Source organism: Electrona antarctica, assembly GCF_951216825.1.
Source record: "Electrona antarctica genome assembly, chromosome: 13".
In the NCBI taxonomy this organism is placed as follows: domain Eukaryota; kingdom Metazoa; phylum Chordata; class Actinopteri; order Myctophiformes; family Myctophidae; genus Electrona; species Electrona antarctica.
Genome location: NC_136794.1, coordinates 17,735,208 through 17,755,438, shown reverse-complemented (window position 1 = coordinate 17,755,438; position 20,231 = coordinate 17,735,208). Strand labels below are relative to the sequence as shown.

Here is a 20,231-nt window from a genome sequence, read left to right as displayed (position 1 = left end):
TTTACCATCACGGGGGACTATGACAACATTCTTTATGCATTTGATGTCGACACCCACAGATGGTTCAAGCCCAACTTGGAACTGTTCCAGAGGCGAGGGCTGGCCACTCAACCTGTGTCTTAGAGAAGGTCATGTTTATCTATGGAGGATACAACCAGCTGCATGGAGGCATCTACAAGTTGGACACCACTACAATGATCTGGTCTTTAATTGACACCAGTGGCACTCCACCACCCACTTCATCACACCACTCTGCCACCTTCATTGGGACAAAGATGTTTGTATTTGGGGGCTATGGGCACCAGGACAACAATATCAGTGTGTTTGACACACAGTGCAACAACTGGCTGAGCACACCTTCTGCACAGCTTGTGCCAGAACAACGTCACGGTCATGCAGCTTTTTCCTACAATGGAGAGCTGTATATATTTGGTGGCTACAACAGTGATCTGACGTACACTAGCTGACGAAACATTCAGTAATTTGGACTTATGATCAAAACATGATGATGCTATGTCTTTCCTTGAGTTTGAGTAGATGTGGCAGGTTCTCTCTCAGGTGCAGTGGTGTTTTAGGTTCTAGAGCAGTGGGGGTTTTTGTATTTATTTATTCAGCACAGTATAAAAACAATATAATAAACATACAAATATAAAAAGGGGAAAGTGCTAGGCTGAGGTAAAAACTCCAAGGGGCTTATACGAGGCCTCTACCTATGTAAGAAAGAAAGACACAATGAAACAACAACATGATTAGAGTACTTGGTTATCTACCATAGGAATAGACTATGTGACAACCGTTGAGACGGGTGACAGCGGGAATGTTGACGCCCCAGCCTGTGTCCTCCGTGAGGAGGATGCCCAAAAAACCCACGGTGAGGCCTTTAGGAGGGTCATTCAAGCCGCAACACAAGCGGAGCCTGCAGCCCCACCGTTGCACCTGCAGGTGGAGCCTGCAGAATCCACCACTCCCGAATGAAGTGTCTGGTGCTGGGAATCTGGTGCCTGTGGCCATATACAGTACATCAATCTGGGGCTCCTATAAACATATAGTTGGGCAGGGGAGAGGCTCCCACAGCACCCGAGTGACATGTTTTCGAAACCTGTTTTTTAGGACCCTTATGGTGTGGTGTCTAGTTATGATTTCTTCTTGTTGCCCTGGTCAGCTAATGTCCCATGGCGTTTATTTAAATTTTAACCCTTTCTTACACCTATCCACAAAATTAACCATACAATGGAGCTAACAAGAAAATACCATAACTCTTCCCTATTATAACTATACTATAACCCGATATTCAGCTATAGTGTAGATTTTCGTCTTACACAAACATTAAATTCCCATTGACAATGAATGGAGAATTTACGTCATATGTAAAGTAGACGAGCAAATCGGCTATTTTTGTCCTACACAAAGAATAAATTCCCATTGACAATTCATTGAGAATTTATGTCATATGTAGACGAGGAAATCGGCTATTTTTGTCCTACACAAAGATTAAAGTATTCTTGTTGCCCATGTCAAATAATGTCACAAGTTAATTTTAACCCTCTCTTACACCTATCATGAACCATGAGATGGGGAAATACCATAACATAATAGAAATACCATAACTCATGAAGTAAACAACATACAGAGACAAATGATCAAATATTTCTATATAATTTGGACCCAAGGAATTCATTAAAGTGGTTATTATTAAGATTCAAGCACATCTTGACTCTATTTCAGGACAGAAACGGCAAAGAATTACCATAAAACGAAGCTGAAGCTGTTGACAACTATGTCCAAAGACACATTTTTAGCCTTTGCATAAGCCTGCAAGGTCATTGAAGTTAGGGCAAGTGCTACGGCAAGTGCTACGGGCTAAGGTGGGTACTGGAGACGTGAGTCTGAAGAGGTGAGTCTTCAGACTACGACGGAAGATTGATCCCCCTCGCACCAGCTCAGTGGCCTTGTGGTTAAGAGTGTCCGCCTTGGGACTGGGAGGTCGGGGTTCGATCATAGCAACGACTCTGAAAAATGGGACCCAGTGCCATGGGGGTAAGTCCCTGCGACATACTAGCCTCATGTCCAGGGGGTGCTGCCTCACACTACAGAAACAGAAGATAGGCTCCTGCCCTATGGGCCTCATCATGGCTCGGCAAGGCTTTCACGCACGCGCACGCACGCACGCACGCACACGCACACGCACACGCACACGCACACTCACTCAGAGTCAACAGTTTGTTACACATGTAACAAACTGATCAATAAAGACATCAACCAATCAAATGTCCACTGTGTACTATCAATAAAGGCAGACACGCCCAAAAATATCTTAAACAAAAATAACAAAAAAGATAAGGAGAAAGAAAATGATCTGAAAAATCCAAAGCAAGTGGGATGGTGCTGTTGATTCTATTCAAGCAGAAGGGGTTTTACAGTTGACATCATGTAGAATACAGCAAGCTATTGGGTGGGCTTCTATTTACATCCTATATTGCGTCTCCCCCGAGTGGACATAGAGTAAACTGCAGGTTAGTTAGTTTAGTTACTGCGAGAGTATGGTCTAGAGAGTCTACTCTAGACTCTAGCCAACACCAACTCGGGACTCCTGAATTGCTGCCCTCCACACTTTCCTATCATCAGATTCTTGAGCTCTACAGTGCTAAACTATCGTGCCGCAGTGCGTCTACTGTATGTAGGTGGTGTGCTTCTCCCCCCTCCTGGCCTTACCCTGAGTAGAGTCACTTTATTTGCCTCTATGACGCAGTGCCCTGCCAGCCTCAACCTTCTCTCACTTTGTCTGTGACCCCCATATTTCTGATGTGGTCCGTCCATGTCACACCTAGTGCCAAAACGGCAGGAGGAGACCAAACAACTGAGGAATATACATTGTCATCATCACTTGCAAAATATAACTTAATTTAACATAATGTATTGACCTGTAACTTCTGGCCTCCAAAATAAAACAACACATGTATATTTTAATAGAATATTAAAATATTCGTCCTTCCTCTCCGATGTCTCCCTTTTGACTGATACCTGTCCATTCAAAGTGCAGCCGCACCCGGCGAAAACTAGAGTTCTCAACAGGCCGTAAAATGTATCAAACCCTGTCTGTACACTCAAGACACTGCCCCCGCTGCCACCCTTAGATCTCCATATATGGAGCTGATCTGTTCTGACCTTCCATATGTTGATCTGACCTCAACAAACCTTGTACACTCAAGACATGCTCCATATATGGCCAGACCTGTTCAAACCGAGTTCGCTTCTCGCCATCAGGGCGTCTTACTGGTACACATAAGGAAGGTGTATAACAGCCTTTGCAACTCAAGCGAAGGTGACTAGTTCTTAATAAGAGCAAGATAAATGACCATGAAATGACTCCATAAAGCTTGTGCAGCATAATCCAAGTCATCATGAAATGATGGCACTCCGAGTGTAAAAGCTATTTTCACATTATTAGTGCACATTGTACTTGATGAGAATGTCAAATCTCTTGTTTCTCGTGTTTACAGTGCAGTGTCTGTGTGTGCATGTGTGAAAACCTTTGAAAGCAACAGCTGTAGTGAAATATAGGTATTTTCCGCTCATAGTGCAATCGCTTGGCTTCAGAATATTTGGATTATGCAACAATTTTGTGTTCCTTTTATCTCTAAAGAACAGGTCACCTTTCACGTCGTTTTAGAGAAAGATGCTACAAAATTGTGCTATGTGATATGTGGATGAAGACATTTCAACTGGCATGGGGAGGCTGAGTATGTAATGACTATTTAGATTTTTGGGTGACTTATTAATTTAGAAGTAGACATAAAAAGATGTAAGAGTAGATAAGACAGTAAATAAGCCAATAAGATGAGGGAATAGCTGAGACAAATCAAGCACTTCACTTCTCACACCTCCGAGCTAGATCTGTGTTTAAAGTACTGATGTCCAAACATACTAAATGTATATATGTTCAGAGCGTTTGAAATCACAGTGGGATCAAAGGTAAGACTAGTGTCCAACAGGGGGAAACCCAGGCTGTCTGCAAGACATACGCGGGTGCGTTGTGGGAATAATGGCTTTATCAAGGCCAGCTGGCCACTAGTGCATATTCAGATATAAATCCCCTGTTTTGCCGATGTGTTCCCAGATTGGCCCTAGAGTGACTGGGTTGCTTTGCCCCTGACGTTGTAGGACACAGGGAAATAGGTAGCAGTTTGTGTGATTATGTCTATGTGTGTTATTCTGGACCATATGCCATTAATATGAATTAATAATAGATTATCATAGGTGACAGACAAATATAACAACAGTTTTCTTTTTACAAATAGGGCATGCGCACATTGGTGGTTCAGTCAGTTAAGGTTTGAGGGAATGAAGCCGCACACAGTTTAGCGGATAAAACCTAAAAAAAACACACCCGTGTGAACTGAGTGGTGCAAGGTCTTATATAGCCTGATCAGCTGTGGTCTGACGTAATGTCAGTGACCATAGTAACCATGCTCATTCTTTTGAGGGACAGGTACACAAACACACACACACACACGGGTACTAACAAAGCCAGTTGTTGGAGTGGTTTGCACCACTAAATTAAAAATCACACCCGTGTGAACTGAGTGGTGTAAGGTCTTATATAGACTGATCAGCTGTGGTCTGACGTAATGTCTGACGTAATGAAATCACACCCGTGTGAACTGGGTGACCATGCTCACGCAACCGTGCTCATTTTTTACGAACAGACAGACAGACAGACAGACAGACACGTAAACTAACAAAGCCAGTTGTAGGAGTGGTTTACACCACTCAAAAAAAGACCAAAGGATCCAGACATTATTTCATCTGTAGATTATAATAAAATCATACTTCGTGCCATATGCCGTAAGCGGTAAGCCAAAACATTCCAGGTGTGGTGTGATTTTGCAAGACTGGCTACAGAGAAGCACCTGGCCAAAAGAAGCTCAGTGTCTGCTCAACGGTGGTGGATTTGCAATCATATTTTCATCTGTGAAAACCCACTGTGATGATAAGAAATGGGGAATATGTCATGAAAAAATACCATAGCGTAAATGTTAAAACTTCTGATCTTGCAGGCCTACCCCCCATATATTCTGTCCTTTTAGTTTACCCCTATGGATCCATTTACATTGAGGGGTATCCTTGTGTTTGTTCACCCTACACTAATGGAAGAACAAGAACAACCCCATGGAATATCTGGAAAAGTAATAACTATAATCTAAATACAGGCTTTCTTCTCATCTGAAAGCAATTGCGAGCTCTCAAATCATCATGTCAGAGGGAGGCAAACCCTTTTGAAGGGGTGGTTTCCGGATAGGAGCGCTACACAAAGGGTTCGAGCGCATGGCATGGTGCACTTTCATAAATCATTAGTTGTGGGAGGAAGAGGAGAATGGACATGTAAAAAGTGGCACTGCACCGCAACTCCTACTTTAATGCCGGAGCTCAACGATGCATAAATGTGACCTGCAGTGCACGAGAAACACACAAGTCAATATACAATCAGTAATGAAGTAATGAAAGGTACTTCCAAATGTCTCTGTTCCCATGTGGCGTTCCCACAACAAACTTCACCTGTCCACTGCCAAGGGCCGAGATGAGCTATACCAGATGTCCACACTCACTTTGAAAGTTTCAAAACTCATTAAGAACTTTTATGGCCGAACTTAGAATTAGTGTGAGGGAGCTAGACTTTATGTGCAACTTGTGAGCACGACTTCAAAGAGAAGAGGGGTGCAGCTGCTAATGACAGGCCTATGCATGTCTGAGTTCCACAATTAGCTGATCCGGCTAATTATCCACAAGGACAAAATCTGAGCCTGGAAGAAAACACAAACACACACACACACACACACACACACACACACACACACACAGACACAGACACAGACACAGACAGACAGACAGACAGACAGACAGACAGACAGACAGACAGACAGACAGACAGACACAGACACAGACACAGACACAGACACACACACAGACACACAGACACACACACACACACACACACACACACACACACACACACACACACACACACACACACACATGGTGGCCATTGAGCTACAAATTCTGATGTTAATTAGAAAGAGACTGGAGTAGCAGTGAAACGATGTTCTGTATTAGAAACCTGAGAATACGAACAGCACAATTTGACCCTGCTGGCTGGGGTTCTGTAGGAAGAGCTTCATGTGGTGCTGTATTGGGTTACAGAGTAGCGCACCCCTCAACATAATCCCCATTCCCCACCCCCTTACAAACCCATTCCTACCTCCTAACACAGCAGTGTCATTTCACACAGAGTGATACACACAGCCTACCCCTGGAGTTTCAGAGAGAAAGAGGAAACAAATTATGGGACAAGTACCACAGCTACTACCACCTTCAAGAACGTGAGAGAGAGAGAGAGAGAGAGAGAGAGAGAGAGAGAGAAAGAGAGGTAGAGAGAGAGAGAGAGAGAGAGAGAGAGAGAGAGAGAGAGAGAGAGAGAGAGAGATTCTTCCCTGGAGGAGAGTGTGAGTTTGTGTGGGGGTAGCACACGAACTCTGGCTTGTCTTGCGAGAAGACTCATTATTGAAACTTGTTCGTGGGGTCACTGTCTAAGCACTTAATGCGTGGAAGCCCCCCTGGAGGACCAGTAAGAATTTACAGCAGCCAAAGACAGCCAGGAGTGAGACACGGTGCTCCTGCTGCTTACAATTAACATGCAGCCATTTACATGGATCTTTGCCCTTTTTCTCCTTGTCTGCATCTCCTCCAGCAGTGGTGATGACCGCCACAGGTAAGTCAACCAACAATGACTTCTCCTTTTGTTGCTGAGAAGGCAAAATCTTCTTGTATTAGTGCAACTCTGATTCTACACCAGCAGCAGGTGGAAAGCACACCTTAGTCTTTATTGTTGTGGATCAGTTCCAATCCCACTGACATCCCACAGTAATGTCAAGAGTATTGCAACAACTGTGGAAACTAATGTTGTTTTGACAAACTATACATCAACCATGATATATTGTAACCAGTTGCTTGAGAAAGTAAACTTTAATTTTAAGCACTTGAGCCCTATTTTATAGTACTATACATCTATGTTTCAATGACTAAAATGACTAAAATAGCCAATCTACGCTCACATCACATTTTTTCTTCTTATTCATCTTCTTTGAAAGATTTTGAATATCTATTACATTTTATTTATTTTGCCATCATTAAGATTTTTGCCAATAATAACATGCCTAAAATAGGGACATCAAAGTTTCAACATGTTCTTGTTGAAAGTTCAACAATGCATGTTCATGATGAACATGCATTTACTAACATGTTATTCTTAAGTGCAGCTCTGCACCATCACGAAACATCACGAATCCCCCTAGTTTGCACTAGTTGAGTTGGGTTGAAGTGTGTTTACAAGGGAAAACGTTTGTTTTGATGGCATACACTACGGATTATATCACCCGTCTCTGCCCTGGAGGTGGACTTTGGGAGGTATGACGCTGCGTCAGCTAAATGTAGCACAGCAACACTGTTAATAACTGAAGAGCACCTGTCACACACACTTTGCAGCCGCATCCTGTAGGCTATTCTGGTTGATTTCTATCAAGTCTCAGATTCCTCCAGTCCCACTGGAGCCTGGGCTGCTTTTAGGAAGTTGTGCAGACGAGGCCAGAATGCTAAACATCTGGGAGAGTACACTTTGGCACTGGGCTAGAGGTTACAAGTTCTCATGGCAGCCGAGATTACCTGTAGGCCTGGGATTTCGATATTTGGGACAGTGAGGGATTTTCCGGACTGTCCTCTGGTCCTCCCAACAAGTGAAGGGGAAGTGGGACATGTCCTCTGGTCCTCCCAACAAGTGAAGGGGAAGTGGGACATGAACCACTTTCAACCTTATCCGTATTGTGGGTATGTCATTATAGGTGAAAAGTTCAATACAAATATTTTACAAATATTCACTATTAGAAGAAATAGAAGATCTACAAGCTCACAATGTGTCATACGAGATACGACAATATAGGGCTTAAATCGTTAACATAATCAAATTTACAGTTGGAAAATACACGTGCAATGGTATACCTGTAGGTTATTTGAATTCTGCTGCTTACATATGGTGAGTAGTGACTGCTAATGACTGTATAGTAACTAAATACTGTGGCTGCAGTCAGATGGAGATGGGGGAAAAAGAAACACGCACAGGAAGTGAGATTAACCTTGATGTATTACTGTGTGCAACACAACACGTTCCTGATTAGTGAGCTTCTCCATCTGTGACCAACATCCTGCCTGTTGGCTGTTTTGCTCCATGGGGTGCTAGTAAAGGAGAAACTTTATTTAGGCTGTTTGTTTTCCACACGTGTGCCATTGGGCCCATAATTAGATGAGGGTGCCTGAAGGGCTGTATTTAGAAAAACTAAGTGTGACTATCTACGGATGTCGGGACTCAGGATCAATTGCCACTCCCAAACACACACGGGCAAGCCAAGTTCACTCACCCAGTTATGTTGTTATTTACCATTTAGGCATTGAGCAGAGACTCCAGAGCAACACAGGAGTGAGATCAACAAACAACAGGTGCAAGTGCAAAGAAACAATTTAGTGCTTCAAAGTAACTAGTATACCAAACATGAACCCTAGCATCTATACAAAAAGCAACATAAATAACATTCTTCAAGCAATGAAGATTAAATAACAAAACATTTGTGAAGAAGTAACCAACATATATCCACTAGTATACAGTACATGTTTATATCAAAATAGGTGACAAGAAGGGATACAAGGAGAGAGGAGTGCTAGGGGGTGAGGTGGAGTCTTAGTATTCAGACTTCAGCGAAGTATGGTGACTGAGTCTGCAATCCTAACTGCAACGGGAGTTTATTGACTTTATTCCATAGTTTGGGTGGGAGCCAGGAGGGATAATGACTCTAGGAAGCATATTTGAGGCAGGTACGAATTGTTTTAACCAGCATGATGTTTCAGCGTCAAATCAAGAATATGATTTCATGGGCCATGCAGAATGGTGCATCCAAAACAAAATCGCAACGTGCCCAGTTTGAAGAAAGAAAGATTTCATTGAACAAGTTAACTTTGGATGTTCCATATACTGCTAAGTTGGCTCTGTAATTGGACCTCTCTTTTTTCCAAATCTCTTCGCTGAGCTTGTAGATCTGCTATTTTTGGCAAATGTTTTCCCCAGACTAGGGATGCTAAGGTTCAAGCAAGCCTGTCGCTGTAATAATACAGACACTATCCCCTGTCCTTCCCTCTTCTTCTACAAAGGCACTACAGACAAGTCCCTACTGGAAACCAACCAGGTGTGTGTCGCTATGGCAGGAGACTGGAGTGCTGCTATGGCTGGAAGAAAAACAATAAAGGACAATGTGAGGGTAAGAAGGTCCACAAAACTCAATAGACCTCATAGATCCAAATAAAATATATATAGTGTATAATATTATATGTAATATTGGTGTTCCAGTAACCAGAACCTTTCATATAGTGGAGATATATAAATGTTCAATACCACATGGCACTTTGACAATATATAAAAAACGACAAACCCAAAGAATCTAAATGACCCTCAATAGTGTTCTCAAATTTGTTTTCCTTGGGCGAATATGTTCCCTTCTCTCCCAGAAAACGTGGACTAAATTACATTTTGGATAGAAAAAAGCTGGCCTGTACATTAAAAATGTGTGGTTTGACTGTAACCCCTCTTTCTCCAACCACCCTTACTGCTGGTGGTATTTTAAATGTTTTACCAGCTCAGTGTGAGCACGGCTGCAAGCATGGAGAGTGCGTCGGCCCCAGCAAATGCAAATGCTTCCCAGGATACACCGGAAAGACATGCAATCAAGGTCAGTAATTGGGGTCAACAAAAAGGGTCGACCAAGTTTCAAGAAGATCACATTTCCAGTTTATAGGCCACTTTACTAGCCACTTTCGCTCACATTTTATTGTTAAACGATTCCATATTTTTGCGTTTCATCTCGACACAGTAAAAAAGCCAAAAGGTTCCCTCCTGGCTTTACTAGCACACGTATAGACCACATGACTGCAATGACCTGTTTCTTTACTAACCAGGACCTGTGCTGTGTATCACTCCCTCCTCTCTGCTCTCACTCTCCTATTGGTCTTTACTGTCCTATCTATATGAAGTAGAAATAGCATAACCTAATCTTTCCAAAAGAAGAAGCCAGTCCAGGACTGGCATGTGAGCAGGGCTGAAACTATTGATTATTGTCTCGCCACCGCTGGGGACCGGAGTTCTGGGAAGAGACTAACCAACAGTACTAGTCGTCTGTGACCAGGTTAAGGTTTTTTAACCAATCCCCCCCGGCCCCTGGTACGAAACAACATTATTGATGTGAATGCTGGCCGGCGGGGGAGAGCATATTCGTAATTTATTTGGCGACCCCTCTGTGATATCGCCCTACTATTGGGTGGGGGTTGGGGGGGGGGACTTAAAAGGTGATAGCTCTTGTTTTCTTAGCGATTATTCTTCCAGAAATTGCTTGAATAATTGTGAAAATAGCCGGTGTACAGTTTTTCTAATCAATTCAATCGATTAGTTCAATTAACCGTTGCACCCCTAACTGTGGGCCTCATTTATACTGTAGATCTGAACGAATGCGGACTGAAGCCTCGTCCATGCGAGCATCGCTGCATGAACACACATGGCAGCTACATGTGTTACTGCCTCAACGGATACACCCTGATGCCTGATGGATCCTGTGCCAGTGAGTGCCTGCCTTCTATTATGAAGAAAATAAAGACAAAGTTGGTAGAATAAAATGTTTTATCAATTAGTTCTTTAGTTTTAATTAAGTATAACAACCCTGATGCAGACAGATGCTAAGATTCATGTTTACCTGCCAATGCCATCCTAGTTTCTTCTTAGCATTTAATTGTTTTTTTTAGTACTCTAGTATTTACACAACCACATAGCATACCCATGTTGTTGGTTGACTATAGGGTTCAAAGCACTTACTCTAATCTTACACATTGTGTCCAAATGGAAACAAGACCGCAATGACTTTTGTTTTTGGTGCTATGCTATCCATTTTAGGCCTAGTGTTTGTTTGACTGTACTCTGTAGCTGGTTTACATTACTGTCTAATAAACAATTTAATCAATAAGAGTGTCTCCTAAGGGGCGCCCACTGACCTAGTGGTCCAGGCGCATACCACATATAGGCTCTGGCCTGACAGCACGTCGCGTGTTCGAGTCCCGTTCATGACGACCTTTGCTGCATGTCTCTCCCCTTAATTCTCTCTCTCCCACTTTCCTGTCTGTCTTCACTGTAACTATCAATAAAGGCACAAAAGACAAAGACAAATCTTAAAAAAAATAAGAGTGTCTCCTAAGCGTGTGTGTGTGTGTGTGTGTGTGTGTGTGTGTGTGTGTGTGTGTGTGTGTCTGGGTGTGTGTGTCTGGGTGTGTGTAGACTCCAGGACATGTTCTCTCGCCCACTGTCAGTATGGCTGTGAGGAGGTACAGGGGGAGATCCGTTGCCTCTGCCCATCTGCAGGGCTTCAACTGGGGCCAGATGAGAGGACCTGTGTAGGTGAGTGATGCAGTCATTGCAGTCGTACAACAAGGTATACTTTTGCAAAATCGCACAAATACCATAATGTTGATTAGGTAGCATACTGAAAATCTGAAAATATAAGTCATACCCTGAAGAAGGCAGTTGCATCTACCGAAACGTTGGTTCCTACTCTGCATCCTAATAAATAACATTTGGCTATCAGTGTGTGCGGCCACTCTTTTGTCTTTTTAAGACTTATCTTTTTAGATGTTTCTGCCGTGAGCAGGCACCACTATTAAGACTGGTGTGCGTTGGGGGCACGGTGGCACAGTCGGTAGTGCTGTCGCCTCACAGCTAGAAGGTCCTGGGTTCGATTCCCGCTGGGGACGCTGTGGACGTGTTCTCTCCTCCGCGTCAAGCTGGGGCGCCTGATTTAGGGGAAAAGAACTGGTCGGAATAACGTGTTCCTTCCACGAGCTACGTCCGGCTGGGGAAACTCTCCCCAGTCAGGTGAAAAGAAGCAGCTTGGACTACTCATGCATAGAAGCATGGGTTTCAAAATCGTGGGGATAAAAAAAAAAGACTGGTATGCGTTTAGCATCCTCCTGCACAATGTACAGAATCTGAACCACATAGCTCTGTCTCACAGATTAGCAGCTACTAGTTCATGCAGTGCATGAGGTCAGCTGTCAGACAAAGATCTGAACAGACTCCATTATGTGGTTTTTTGCCTTCCTGGTTGGTAAGCGGTCTCTGCCGGTCAAATGGATAAAGTGGAATTTTATTTCTACCCACAAAACTGTTTGAGTAAAGTCAGAGCCAATTTCCAATTTTAGTAACATGGGAAAAGTCAAACAATAGCATTGGTGGAATAAGGGCTGCTACAGATCTAACGATTCAATCCTAGGCTAACATTCATGCATTATGTGTCCTTGCTTGTTTTCCCTCAGACATTGACGAATGTGTCACTGGAAAGAACCTCTGCCCATACAACAGGCAATGTGTCAACACATTTGGTAGCTACTACTGCAAATGTCAGAATGGCTATGATCTCAAATATGTTGACGCCAAATATGACTGTGTAGGTAAGGTATAAAATCATACGAGGAAAAATGCTTGTAACTTCCCTACTATGTTATAAATGGTGCATTTTAAATGGTGCATCTATGGTGCATCTATGTTATAGATTAACCCATAAGCTTTTTCCCAATTTTAGACCTTGATGAGTGTGTGGCCGGCACCCACAAATGCAGTCACCACGCTGCCTGTCTGAACACTCAAGGATCCTACAAGTGCAGGTGTAAGACTGGCTTCAGAGGCAATGGCTTTGAATGCTCAGGTGAGACCAGCCATCTGCTACAAATATTTTATCCAAATGAACACAGACAAAGTAGATGTTGACGCTGGTACATTTTGTTTCAATATATCAGTTCTTACTGAGACAGCTCAGGGTGAAATGAGTGTTATCAGAGTGATATTTTGCTGTCTTACAGACACATATTTAACTTGAGCTCTTTAAATATCAGACAAACATCAGTCCTGCCAAGAGCGGCTTCCTGTTGTGTTTTCAGACCCTTCTGCTCTTAACAGATGTTAGCTATAGGGATCGAGGGGAGACCTAGATTGAAATCACACCTGTGTAAATATCTGACACTGTACTGTACCACAACCAGCCATCTGAAGGACAGGGGAGCGGCAGGTCTCAGTGTACTCCCTGAACCAGACACCAGATAATAATAGCAAGTGATGCCTGATGTAGCGAAGTGGCACAAGAACATAAATGTGTATAATTGATCTTGTAGAGGGAAAAGGCTGCAGGGGTTTAGGAGCACATAATCACAATCTTCAATATGAGACCATAGGACAAGACCTGACACATTACAGTACAATGTGACCTACTGTTAACTATATAAACTCAACATCAAAAAGCCCAATACAGAAAACACTGTGCATCATACGCAAAACAAATGAAGATAACTTTATGTCTTGTAGTCAAGCCATTTTATCAGAGCTCGTGGGACGGAGACAGAGGAAGTGCAGATGATTCCCTCAATGGTGAGATCGTGCGGAATGCAAGACTCTCGGTTTCCTCTACCGACTCCTAGCCAGGCAACCCCAACCCCACCCCACCCCCTCCCCTCAACCCCACCCCATCTCTCCCTTGCTCAAGGCTGGCAATGCTGCATAATTATGCATTAGTGAAAACAGCTTGATATCTCAGCATGAAGACATAAAACGCTTATGCATTCAAATCAGGATGGCAAAAGAAATACTGAATACAGAATCTATAGCTGTCATGCTTCACGTGCACGGAGCATGATATTCCTGTCTGTCCACTTGCCCTCTTTTGTGTATTTTCAAATCATTGTTCTTGTGATATGGTCATTTACTTCTTCCATAACATGGTAAGTAATTGAGGCAGCTGCAAAAGGTATGACTACATTTATTTTGTATGACTAGTGTACACTCCAAGAGCTAAATGAATGCTCAGGATTATACAACAGTGGTTCTTCTATAGGGAGGTTCCCAGATAAATGTGTTAATATAGCATTACAATCAGTTATCCACTTCTATCTACAAGCTCACAACGTGTTGCAGTATGATGCGTTGTGAGCATGTAGATCTGCTATTTTTTTTTTTAACATCTTCTAAAACACACGTCTTCTCTTCTGGGGGTCGCTGACGCCAAATGTTTTCAGATGGGGTCTGTTGCTAAATAATATCAATTTGGGTGTCCTTGACATAAAAATGTATGAGAACCACTGTCTCTACACAGTGTGTAATTCCAATAAGGCTCCCAGAAAAGTCATAGACATTCCGAGTCCGACCCTGGTAATGCACTTCCCACTTGTGATTGTAGTAACAGAGGTCTGACCCACTTCCTTTTCCTACCTGCATGCAGCGATCCCAGACTCTCCTGTGCACAGGAAGCCAGACATCAAAAATGCCATCCCTGAGCCAGTGGTGACGCCGCCTCCCAAGAACCAGCCTTATGACTATGAAGACGTCAACGGAACCCCCGTCTACATCGGAAACCCCGATGTGGAGGAGAATGTCCAGTTCCTCCCCACGGAAAAGCCTGTAGAACCTGTAGAACGACAAGACAACAAGCTCAATCCGAGGGGAGATGGCCAGCTCAGTCCGAGGGGAGATGACCAGCTCAATCCGAGGGGAGATGTTTTCAGTAAGCATCCTTCCTCTTCGCTATTTACTGACACTGTAGGTGGTCTTAGAATAGCATTGCTTTCACAGATTAACCACTTAAGCCCGTCAAGCTTGTAGATCTTTTGTTATTTTTGGTGATGAATCAGTGGTTAAAATATATATTTTTTTTCATTCAATTACAACAATAATGCATAAAGTAACTTTTAGCACACAGCAAACTGCGCTGGGTGTGGCGAGCCTGTGGCCATTCCCATACTGACCTAATGACCCAGCTGTGTATTTGTTTACTCTAGGAGTGATTACATAAATGGTGCATTTACATCCACGATGGTCACCTGTTACAGATGTCTCCCGTCTGTTAAAGACAATTGATGATGCTTAAGCCCTGCCATAATTACAGGCACAAAACCTGTGCACTTCTCAGGCTGCAGATTTCTGGGCTGTGCTTGAAGGAGGTCCAGTCTAGTTCAGGAGTCCTCTAAGTACGATCTTTAATTTCAATAATTGGATGTCATTATCAGTGTGGCCTTTCTCAACATAAACTGCTGAGCTAGCGTCTTGAATTCAGACAAAAGCAAGCATGCAAAAACTAAAACTGTGGTCGCCGGGTTGGCCAAATTTAATTCTGGGAAGACTTCCTTTCTTCTCAGTTAAATGTATCCGAGATCCTAAAGTTTCACAAAAGTGCTGGCCTGTCACACAGTATTACTTTGAGGATTACCATTCCACTAAGAAAGGTCAGTGTTAAGCCCCCAACCAGAAAGCCCAGGGATCTGTTATTTCATGTTCTCCATGTGCTCTTCATATACACACTGTGAGTTCCATGCGTGCTGAGTCTGCAGACAGTTCTACAACGCTGGGTGGGGAGTTTAATTTGACCACCAAGCATGAAAGACAAGATAGTGTGACAGGATATCTCAGGAGGAGAATGCCTCTGATTTTGATGATTCTCCTACCTTAATTAATCGAACATTGGTACCAATTCCTTAATGTCATGTTCTGTCCCTTTTCCTGCTTGAATTCTGTCGAACATGTGACTTGAGGACATTAAAAACAGCTGTTGAAAAGCAAATGCTGACCTTGAGAGTAACAATCCCACACAGGAAGAACTGACAAGGGCTTTGGAAAGACGTGATTTAGAACTGTCATGTCCAGTTCTGTAACATATCTGCGTAGTCAGACTACTAAGTTAAGAAAACATTATGGCCCTCAATGACATTTTCAAAAACGTCAAACCTTTCATAATAGGCAATTTCAGACACGCACAAAGCAAAGGCATTCATAATTCACTATAAATGGCTCAGATTCAAACAATAGCAATGATCTTGATCTATTTGTTTAACCATATAATGCTTATACACACAGACCCTGTTGAATGTGTCTGAAGACTGAATCCTCAGATGAATATCTAGATAAGAGCAGGCAGTGCTGTCATGCAATGGAATGAATCTGAGAGTGAGACAAATAGTAAATGAGAATGCCTTTCACCGCTAGTCTTGATCTTTATGGAAACAACTACTCTGACTGCCAACTGAGTCTCTGTTAGAATTCAGATAGCAAGAGGAGACAGGCCCCGAGACATCCATCACCTCCAGGGTGGAATTTTACTCTGTCGGCATGTGAGAGCCCAGGGACACAGCTCATCCTGAGCTCGCAATCGCACCCCGTCCCCTGGGAAGAAGGCAAAGGAAGGAGGGAGGGAGAGGGCACTAAAGACTCCAAGCCTTTTATTATACTCCTCCTCAGAACAGCTGTTGTGCAAACAGACTTGACTCTCGGAGGGAAAGTCTGTCATCAGCCACCTAGACCTCTCTGACACCAGCCCACTCTGGCTGAGCAGGTTCAATAAGAACTGCCATCGTACATCTGGGCCATTCACCACAGGCGGAAATTCAATGCAGGGGCTTTAAAATGCTTGGGTTACTATATCCTACGGTTGAAATGTGCCCTCGAGAGAGATGAATGACAGCAGGACAGGTCTACACCTGCAAGTTAAAAGCCCCGCTATTGACTTTTGTTTTATTAGGGGAAATCTTCCCTGCTACATTATTTTTGAATGATCACTTACAACCACCTATTTTCGGAGGAATGTGTAGGTTGGAATGCTGTTGATATTTTGATCGGGCAACAATAAGGAATTACTTTTCTATATGGGACGTAACTTAATCGATTATAGCTCATGTCTGTTTCAATATTTGACAAAACAGTGATACATATACACATGATACTAACCTTCACGATCCTGTGGTTGACACTATGAACTCTCTTCTCATCTCTCTTAAAACAGCAGCAGAGGATTTTGAGTCTGTATTTGGACCTACAACAGAAGTAAAGGAGATCCAGATTACGCCAGTTCAGGAGGGTAATCATCAACCACCAACCAGTCTGTCAAATCTGTCAAAAATATAAAAAGTTCCATTTAGTTGATTAGCAACATTTTCTTTCCTTTTTTTTAAAATCTAGAATTCCTCATGGACTGCAACTTTGATCAAGGAGCATGTGAATGGGTGCAGGACAAGTCTGATGACATGGACTGGAGTGTAGCCTACCATGAAAATGGTAATAAACACATATACACACATTACCAAGTTACATATATAACTCTCTACATTTGTGTGATCCAAACTACCCTGAAGAATAAAGTGAATTATATTCTAGTTAATTTAACCAGTTTAATTAATTTACCGTATTCCTCCAGGGGTAGGGGTCTAGGCCTCATTCCCCCCCCCCCCCCCCCCCCCCCCCCAATCTCTTCGCAGAAAATAGCCGATCTAGCTCACAGTGACGAATTGTGAGCTTGTAGATCAGCTATTTTGGCGTAATGTTCACCCTAGGCTAGGTTCCATGTGGCTAAATTTAATCCGGCTTGCTTGATCCCTGAACTCCCTATGCATTCTTTCAGCTGGTGAATACTACATGACCATGAACGGACTTCTGGGGGAGCAGAGAGATGTTGCCAAACTGAAGCTGCTTCTCAGTGACCGGACCCAACAGGGCAGCTTTTGCCTGACTTTTGACTACCGCGTGGTGGGAAAGAATGTAGGCGCTCTCAGGGTGCTGCTGGATAACAATGCCTACCCAGTGTGGGAGCAGAGCCACAGCAGAGCCCAGGGCTGGGAGACGGAGCTCCTCACTGTGGCATGGAAGGAGGAGGCCCCTCAGTCTGTGAGTTCTTCACACATTTAAATGAATGACGATGGAGCAGTTATATACACTGTACTACCATGACATTTCTATGTCCACAAGAACACTGACTGCTTCCCGTCACTAACTTACTGTAGGCTACTTAGAGATGGAACTGTTCAATAGCTTAAACATTCATGTATATTGTATTCTGTGACCTGAAAGTTTTAGTTTAGCTAGCATCCTAGGCAACCACCTTATTTTTAAAGAAAGAACTCAGTGTTGTCCAGTAATCTGTTTATTGAGTTTTAGTCGCTGTATATTTTTGTTTACAATTTCACATCACTATATGTTGCAGTAAATCGCAACGGTAAATATGTGACTGTGTACAGCAGTAGATGCATAAGTCTCTAAACTCTTCGCTCAACTAGAGACTAATGACAATCAAATAGCTTTCGTTGGAATAAAAAAAAAGTCAGATGTCCTGCTGTGACATGACATTTCTGAAGCAGTGAGTATAGGTTTGTTAGCAGCTGTTCTCACTCCTGTTCTAGCAACTACCTTACATTTATATGTCCACACACATAATGGTGTGGCAAAGTGAGACTAGAGTGGCAGATACCAGGTATCTTAGTATTATAGGCAAGTATCATGTAAGTGCTGCAGTTCACAATTAAAACATACTGTCGTACAATATGCCCCTACAAGTACATCTGGTCTTCCAGACATTCCAGGGAAACAAGGGATACACTGTTTAGTGTTAAATATGACTAGTAAACTGTTAGAAATTAAAAGTCATGAATTTGGTGCGGCTAGCATGGAACTGAAGGGGGGTTGTACTATTTGTAAAAACAGTTGTCTTCACTCAGTAATATTGTCTAATGTCTTACAGATTATCTTTGAGGCTGAACGTGGGCGCGGCATTGGGGGAGAAATTGGGCTGGACAATGTGGTGCTGACCTCAGGTTCCTGTCAAGAAGATGAAAGGATCTTTTAAGAATTTGTCACAGCCTTTCAACACATTTGAAACTTCCTGTGTTTGACATGTGTCTGAGTTTCCAATATTCAACTCCTACTGTGGACTTACAGACCAGACTTTCCCTGTGGAATTTCTAAAATTACCATAACTGTTTTTCTTTTATTTTTTGTAAAGCATGCATACATTTTCTCTCGTGGTTTGGACCGAGTTCATCCAAGTAAAATACAATGGATACAGTTTGACATCCTGGGGAAATATTTGGTTCAAACAAGAGTGCTTCACAAGCTCACACCATGCTGCTACGTATTACAACATTCTTGAATTTAAAAAACATGCTGTAGTAGTTTCAGTTTATATACTCAGTGCTCTTATGACACAGATTAAGATCTCAGGTCTATGTGGAAACGCCAGTCTTTTCTGTCAGTTATGATGACACTAAAGTAACAGTATTGTGGCTAGTTTTACTTTGTTTATCTGAAAGTACATTGCTGAAGTTAACTGAAAAGACATGTAATGTGAATTAATAAGTGAGTTTTATCTTAAATTTCTTTTTGAAGGTTGGTTAATTTGAATGCTCAAAAGTATCACTGCATAACTGCTGTAAATTATGCTTTTATATTGTATAATTACATTTAAATGTTTTTTTTTTTCTAAGTTGGCCTTCCATGTTAATATGTTTTTCTCATATGCTTGCTTAGGGCACAAATTAACCTCAAATGTGCAGGTATTTACAGAGTGGAAGGACAAAATGTATTATAATTTTAGTTATTTATTGCTTGTTCCCTCCGGGTTTATATGCTAGGCAAGAACAAACGCCAAAGTTGAGTATAATACGGAAGACCTAGCTCTGGTCCATAGCGTTAGGAGAACTCCTTCCAACGCATAGTTGGCCTTCACATTTTAGCAATTGAATTCTTAAACGTTGTATGTAGATCATAAATTACCTATGTAGCCTACATTGTGACAACGTAAGGGTTGAATTGATAAAATCACACTGTATCACTCACCTTAAAATTATAACTAACAATGAACATTATCAAATGTATTTGTTAATTTTCAGGGTTGCAGCAACGGCCAACCGCTGGTAGTTGGCCGAACTACCAATTAAACTCAACAAGTAACTCTCTGCTATCAATCTTATTTTTACTTCTCAATCGAATCAATACTTTCTTTAATGCAACACACCTTACAGTCAGAAACTGACTGATTGTATTCATCCGATTCCATCTGGGAATCCCAAATTCCCAATGTGCCTTATGTCTCTGACTGTGCCAATGCCACCCGCCTAGCCCAGATGAGTAGCCCCATTTCAGTCAACAAGGTTAATGCTAGTTATTCAATACCGCCATCTAGTGGAAGAAGGTGTGTAGTGATTGAAATGCAGAGGATGCGTCATGCCTGTTCCAGGTGGACGGAAGGCTGCTGAAGTCATCTGAAAATGTTCAGGCTATGTTGCGTTCACTACAC

General features: G+C 42.5%; 1 protein-coding gene across 1 annotated transcript; it reads left to right on the top strand.

Moving 5' to 3' along the window:
• Positions 1-6,331: 6,331 nt before the first annotated feature.
• Positions 6,332-19,883, top strand: egfl6 (EGF-like-domain, multiple 6). Its single transcript, XM_079518504.1, has 13 exons — positions 6,332-6,766; positions 9,250-9,356; positions 9,732-9,824; positions 10,587-10,706; positions 11,414-11,533; positions 12,448-12,582; positions 12,714-12,836; positions 13,490-13,552; positions 14,400-14,681; positions 16,950-17,024; positions 17,126-17,221; positions 17,565-17,827; positions 18,678-19,883. Exons 1-13 carry the CDS (start codon positions 6,690-6,692, stop codon positions 18,780-18,782), a joined length of 1,659 nt encoding a protein of 552 aa, XP_079374630.1. The 5' UTR covers positions 6,332-6,689; the 3' UTR covers positions 18,783-19,883.
• Positions 19,884-20,231: the final 348 nt, after the last annotated feature.